The 7,773-nt window shown below is 40.8% G+C and overlaps 1 protein-coding gene across 1 annotated transcript in view; it reads right to left on the bottom strand.

Annotated features, from left to right (window-relative positions):
- Positions 1 to 4,494: 4,494 nt before the first annotated feature.
- LOC106871735 (uncharacterized) overlaps positions 4,495 to 7,773 on the bottom strand; it is a 12,918-nt gene continuing 9,639 nt past the window's right edge. The window contains exon 6 of the mRNA XM_014918355.2: positions 4,495 to 4,844. Coding sequence (XP_014773841.1) covers positions 4,575 to 4,844 — 270 coding nt within the window. The 3' untranslated portion in view covers positions 4,495 to 4,574. The remainder of the gene's footprint in view (positions 4,845 to 7,773) is intronic.

The following is a 7,773-nucleotide window of genomic DNA, read 5'->3' on the forward strand; positions in this document are numbered from 1 at the left end:
TTAAGTACCAGTAGCGTACTGGAGTCGATCTAATCGACTAGCCCCCTCCCCAAAAATTTTGGGCCTTGTGCCTAGAGTAGAAAAGAATATTCTTCAGCGTGAGGACAAAAAGCATGAAGTTTTCCGAATTGCAAAAGAGTGTATCAAAGAAAACTGAGATGTGTGCAAGAAGTGTGTATGACTGGATAATGGCACATTTACATTTAGCGATTCTGAAAAGAGGTATGGACGTGCTGCTATGAAAGGTTACTAAACGTGAAGAATGCATGAGAGAAATGTCTTCCAACCGTGGACCCAACGAATGGACAAGTCATTCTAGATAACAGCACTGTGATAGATAAAACAAGGATATGAAGACAGGGAAAGCTTCTGATCAATCAGGAATTACCGCTGAGATGCTTAAAATATGTGGCGGAGTGAGATACTGCCTGGTCAATAATACAGTTAGTTTGGTTGTACTGGAAGGCATTATAGTCAACGACTGGTGTAGCAGCAATATAGTCAACTGTTTCGAATGCCCAGGTGGATCCTTAAAGGTAGTTGGTGACCTAATTAACAGCGAAGGAGGATACTCTGAAAGTATAGTTGCTAGAATAAGAACCGGCTGGAAAAGTTCTTTGTTAATAAAAGGCTTTTCTCTCCGAGTGAAAGATAAGACGTATAGTATTTGTGTATGGCCTGCAATGCTACATAGTAGCAAGACATGGGCCCTGGATACAGAGAACCAGTAAACATTAGAATGAAGCTAGTAAGTTTCATTGGATATGCAACAGCAGTGAGCATGTACGATAAGATGCAAATGCGTTGTGAGAAAAATTGGGTATGAGAGGAATCAAATGTATTGTGCAAGAGATAAGACTACGCTGATATGATTATGCGATCCATGTGGATAAGGACAGCTGCATAAAGAAGAGCAGATCAATAAATGTGGATGAAACCTGTAGAATCGGGAGACTTAGAAAGATATAGGAAGAATGAACTCCTGATATTAAACCACACAGAGATAACAAAGGACCAAGATGATTAGTGATACACTGTGCTCGAGAGAGACCGTCCATCTCAGCTAAAAAGGTCCAAAAAGCATATGGTTTATGCCTATGCTCCCGACACTCAATCAGGCTCTGTCAAGCATTCCATACCTTATCTTCGTATCACCAATCCCTCCATCGCTCTTCTAACAACGGCACTACTCAATTGTGTAATCAATTGATACCCTTCTGTGCTATTGGTTATCCCTCTTTTTGGACCCACTTTTTTTGTCACCCATCCCGCAATATCAATATCATTACTTGCACTTAATTTCCTCTGAATATTCTCTCATGTCTGCCTTCGACGACCCCACCCATCTTTGTTCGTCACCTATTATTTCCATCCCTACGTTCCTCCGATTTCCATCTCTAACACTGTGCATCCCTCTCTCACCCACTACACTTCACATCATCTCCATATTTCTATTCACCAGAGGTTTTATACTCTTGCTCGTCATCCCATCTTTCTTTTGTCTTGTCACTTATCACCTTTTCTCCCTCCTTCTTCCTGACACACTCCTACTTCCTTCACCAATCCATCCATACTGATTTTTCGTAACTGACAATTCCTCCACCCATGTTCATTCACTACATTCACCTCTATGCTCTGTCACTCTCTTTTCACACTCTTGCTAAATTACTTACCCATCCATTCTTTCTGATCCTCTGTCCCCGAATTTCTTATATTCACCCTCTTGTAGCTGGAGGGTACCCCTGACTCTTCATCACCATCACCTCTTTTCCATTGTAGCTGATGTAGCCATATATCTCTACAGCAAGATATCTGCTCCTGTCCCTCGATCATACTTTAATCTTTCAACAGCTGATATAAAGCCACCTCCCTCAATACTGCATTCCCCACTGATGCTGCTGCGTCCTGTCTTGCAAATTACTTGACCACCTCACTGGTGCTGATGTCGAGAAAAACGCACGCAGTGTACACTTGGTTGACGGTTAGGTAGAGAATCCAGTTGTAGAATCTATGCCAAAGCAGATATTGGAGTTCGACGTTGTCCTCTGGCTTGTCAAATCCCGTCGAATCGGCCAACCCACCCCAGCAAGGAACAGAAGCATTAAACGATGACGATGATGATGATGGCTATAAACACTGACGTAGAACAGTGCATATAATGTCTAATGTATTTGTGTTTGTGCGTGTTCTTCACTATCTGCTTTATAGGAGCATCAAAGAACATGGCCTTTTAACAAGATATCTCTGTTATCTTCCAAAGTGCCAAGAACTTAAAATAAACACTATCGATGTCTTGACTTCACTCCTGATAGACTAATGGTATTTTATTTTACTGATTCCCTCCTGAGGTGGATGAAAGGCATACTCGACCTTTTCAGGTTTCTGAACTCAAAAGTAAATCATCATTGTAGACAGACTATATGTAATGATGAATATTATCAGAAAGGTAGTGAGCTGGCAGAATCGTTAGCACGCTGGGCGAAATGCTTCGCGGCATTTCGTGCGTCTTTAGGTTCTGAGCTCAAATTCCACCGACGTCGACTTTGCCTTTCCTCCCTTCGGGTTGATAAAATAAGTAGCAGTTGAATACTGGGAGCGATTTAATCAACTTAGGCACCCCCTCCCAAACCTGCTGGTCTTGTGCTAAAATTTGAAACCAATATCAGAAAGAAATCGAATTCTTTCAGATGTTTCCGTCCTTAGCTGAGATTAATGTTGTTCAGTCTTCTCGTGTTATGTTTAGCCCCATCCACGCATCTTCGCAAGATTATCGGTTACCATTGGTCGGATTTCGGCTCCAGCCAACAACTTGAAGGAGTCATACCCAATGACTGGTGTAACAGCACCATAGTCAACTGCTACAAAGGTAAAGGTGATGCCTTCATCGTTCGTTTAACGTCCGCTTTTCATGCTAGCATGGGTTGGACGATTTGACTGAGGACTGGTGAAACCAGATGGCTACACCAGGCTCCAATCTGATTTGGCAGAGTTTCTACAGCTGGATGCCCTTCCTAACGCCAACCACTCAGAGAGTGTAGTGGGTGCTTTTACGTGTCACCTGCACGAAGGCCAGTCAGGCGGTACTGGCAACGGCCACGCTCAAAATGGTGTATTTTATGTGCCACCCGCACAAGAGCCAGTCCAGGGGCACTGGCAACGATCTCGCTCGAAAATCCTATGAAGGCCAGTCAGGAGGTACTGGCAACGGCCATCAAATTGTTGGATCAGGCAAAGAAAGCTACAAATTAAAGAGAGAGCTAGCAGTTTGGTTTTGAGCCAGGGAGAAACACCACCGATGCTATATTTCTGGTAAGACAGAGCTGCAGGAGAAATACATAGCCAAAGATAAATCTCTGTACTTGGCCTTTGTTGACTTGGGATAGACGAGTGGTTGGTGAGAGCTGTACAAGTTATGTACTGGAAGGCTACCAGTAGGGTGAGGGTTGGCAATGAGTACAGTGAAGAATTCAGGGTACGAGTAGGGGTTCACCAAGAATCGGTGCTCAGCCCTTTCTTGTTCATTATAGTCCTCCAGGCAACAACAGGAATTTACGACAGGCTGCCCCTGGGAACTTCTATGCTGATGACCCTGCTCTTATTAAAGACATAAAAGGTGCAGCAATATCAGAGGAAGGTTAACAAGAAACTAGCTTTTCTACATTGAAGATACACAGGTACAATAAACGCTGAAAATGTGCAGAAAATAGACTGTCAACAGCTGGGGGGGGGGGCGAAGCTAGAGGTAGTAGATAACTTCCGTTATCTAGGTGACCAAGTTAGTAGTAGAGGTGGATGCTCAAAGAGAGTAGCTGTGAGAATAAGATTGGGCTGGGCAAAGTTCAGAGAGCTCCTACCTCTGCTGGCAACAAAAGGCCTCTCTCAGAGTGAAAGGTAGATTGTATGATGCCTGTGTGTGAACAGCCATGCTACATGGCAATGAAACATGGGCTGAGACAGGCAAGGACATGCATAGGATTGAAAGAAATGAAGCCAGTATGCTTCGCTAGATGTGCAATGTTAGTGTGCATGTTTGACAGAGTGTAAGCATCTTGAGAGAAAAGTTAGGCATAAGAAACATCAGATGTGGTGTGCAAGAGAGATGACTGCGCTGGTATGGTCATATGATGCATCACACAAATAGCATCTGTACTAGTGGCATGTAAAAGCACCCATTACACTCTTGGAGTCAAATCGTCCAACCCATGCCAGCATGGACAATGGACGTTAAATGATTATGGCGCCATGCAAAAAAATACCCAACACAGTACTTTGTTAAGTGGTTGGCATTAGGAAAGGCATCCAGCTGTAGAAGAAACCTTACCAAATCAGACAATTGGAGTTTGATGCAACTTTCAGGCTTCCAGCTTCTTTTAAACCATCCAACCCATACCAGCATGGAAAATGGACTTTAAAAGATGATGATGATGAATATTAGTGGTGGAGTTAATTTGAACTTGAATTAAATTTTAATGAAATATTCAACAACAACAAATATATGAAACAAATATTTTAATAATATAATTATTGATATTTCATAAAATTCAGTCTTGCATGATGTCTAATCACAGCTAATGCTATATACTGTCAGCTAACAACTGAGACATAGCGTGTGTTGGAAGTTTAAGGAATGTGATGGCAGAATGCCAAAGTTCATCACATTGATTTGTATGCAGCCAGATGCTGTTCTCTGTGTCGTTCATGTACTTCAGCTGATGTAGGACGTTGTGACATAAGTGGGTCAGGTAGATAGTTACTTGCGACATATATAGTTTATGTATATCAACAGCATTACCGATATTTATTACACCAAGAGCAGTTTCCTCAGATAGCAATGCATAACGTTCCTGAGAAAGAGAGAAAAGAATAATACGTTTAGAAAACATATAAATCATATAAATAAACATAGTTAAAAGAAAACATTACAAATAGGTGCAGGAGTGGCTGTGTGGTAAGTAGCTTGCTTACCAACCACATGGTTCCAGGTTCATTCCCACCGCGTGGCACCTTGGGCAAGTGTCTTCTACTATAGCCTCGGGCCGACCAAAGCCTTGTGAGTGGATTTAGTAGGCGGAAACTGAAAGAAGCCCGTTGTATATATGTGTATATATATATATATGTGTGTGTGTGTGTGTGTGTGTGTGTGTGTGTGTGTGTGTGTGTGTGTGTGTGTGTGTGTGTTTGTGTGCCTGTGTTTGTCCCCCCAACATCGCTTGACAACTGATGGTAGTGTGTTTACGTCCCTGTAACTTAGTGGTTCGGCAAAAGAGACCGATAGAATAAGTACTAGGCATCCAAAGAATAAGTCCTGGGGTCGATTTGCTCGACTAAAGGCGGTGCTCCAGCATGACCACAGTCAAATGACTGAAACAAGTAAAAGAGTAAAGAGTATACTGTAATCACTGTTTGTTTGAAGGCCTGTAACTCCTGTAGTGTCAAGGATTTTCTTTCATTAGAGTCAACCCTTGACCTACGATATGCCAGCAGTCAACTGTGTCAGTGAGGGAATCTCTACACCAGTGTTTCTTAACCATTTTTTTACTTGTGGACCCCTTTGATATCTATTTTACTTGGATGGATCCTCAGAGCCATTTGATGTTAAAAAAAAAATTTTTTTAAATAAAACAATATTCTTATTCAATATCGTTAGGAACTGTATAAAATTTTAATGTTTAGTGTATTGGAGAAGTATGACTAATTTATTGCACATAAATTTTAACAATAAAATCCCATGTAAACCTCCAAGGGCCATACGAACCCTGACTGAGAACCACTGCTGTACACAATTGCTCAAAATAGGTGATGGGGAAGGCCATTACGTAATGTAGTTGTAGATATATAGTGACTTGAAAAAAAGATGGACTGGCTACAACTTGAACGTCTTTGATCAAAAACCTGCACAATCAGGACTGAGTCGGGGTTAGACAGCTACAGTCAATGGCTTAAACCAGATATTGATGCAATCAATGCACACTTGATATTGTTATTGGTATCCAATGCAATACTGCAATCAACATCATAAAAGCACACAAATTATACACTACACGAAACAAGCAAATCTTTCCCAGGTAAAATGATGATGAAAGATGGAAATCTCCTCCCAGAAATAAAAAGAATAGCACTTGGTTGGGCAGCCTTTAGGAAGGAGGAAGACCTCATGAGAAGTTCAAAATTAAAAAGAAAGATCTTCAAAGAGTACATCCTGCCAGTGAGGATTTACGGTAGTGAAACATGGGTTTTCAGTACTACCATCATGAAAACCCTTGTTATAGCCCAACAGAAAATGGAACAAACCACACTTGGCATCACATTGCAGAAGAAGAAAACCAAACACCTGGTTTCAAGGGGCACACAAAACTCAATGATATCATAAGGAGAACAAATATAAATGGGTTGGCCACATCATGCATCTGAGGACCATAGATGGACATCAAGACAATGGATGACACCAAGAGGCTGACCAAAGACAAGCTGGAGAGATGATCTCACTTGCTCTACAGTAATAGGACACTAGATAAACAGCCAATGAAAGAGTCTCATTGAGGCCACCTGAACTAAAGATACTCTCCAAATCTTCCTTAAATCACAACCACATGAAAAAAATACTGTCATGGTTGGAACATCTTTCACCATAAGTCTGCTATTCTATCAGAACTGTTCTACTGCAGCAAGCTGGCAGAAACGTTAGCACACCGGGCGAAATGCTTAGTGGTATTTTATCTGCTGCTACGTTCCGAGTTCAAATTCCACCGAGGTCGACTTTGCCTTTCATCCTTTCAGGGTCGATTAAATAAGTACCAGTTACGCACTGGGGTCGGTATAATCAACTTAATCCGTTTGTCTGTCCTTGTTTGTCCCCTCTGTGTATAGCCCCTTGTGGGCAGTAAAGAAATAAGAACTGTTCTACTGCTAAATAACAACATAAGTCAAAACTGAAAAAAGAAAAAGTTAGAGAAAATAGATAACAACCAATGCCAAGGTAACTCCTGACATGATGTGATCAGTTTTGTTAATGATATAATCATCATTTTACCTTTCACAACCATGGGTCAGACAGAATTCAATGAATCAGATTTTTCTATAGTCAGATGCCCTTCCTGTTACCAACCCTCACCTGTTTCCAAGTAAGAAAATATTTCTCCTTGCCCAGACACATTTTCAAGGAGGACTGGAAAAGGACACCACCTACAAGACAGTGACATTCTCTTAAAGCTATCATACGATGTCAAGGTAAGGAGACATACACACACAATATGATGAGCTTTTTTCACTCACAGGCCTTGGACTACAGCGAAAGATATTTGCCCAAGATACCATGAAGCTGAAGTGAAACTGAAACCATGTGGTTGAGAAGCCAACTTTGTAACCACACCAGTATACAAGGTGTTCACAAAGTCTGGGTACATGGGGATTAACACATACTTTAACCCTTTCGTTACCATATTTCTAACCAAATTACACCCCTTATGTGTTTCAATTAATTTCTAACATAATCATAAATTTAGGCTGGTTTCATTAAACAACTCTAACTTTTTTATTTATCAACATATTAATGTGATTTTTGGAAGATAAATTAACGAAAGGTTCTCAACCAATTCTATACCAAAATTTTTGTCACAAAGTGACTTTAATTACAGGTAAATACAGGTAAATTCAACAAAATATAAAATTATTAAAATTTTTGTTCAAACATCGCTACAGAAAATGGGTTATTAGCTAATATTCAATTGGGTATACAACAAAATATTATTATAGAAGAGTTGTGCACATTACTGG

This window comes from Octopus bimaculoides, chromosome 1, assembly GCF_001194135.2.
Source record: "Octopus bimaculoides isolate UCB-OBI-ISO-001 chromosome 1, ASM119413v2, whole genome shotgun sequence".
In the NCBI taxonomy this organism is placed as follows: domain Eukaryota; kingdom Metazoa; phylum Mollusca; class Cephalopoda; order Octopoda; family Octopodidae; genus Octopus; species Octopus bimaculoides.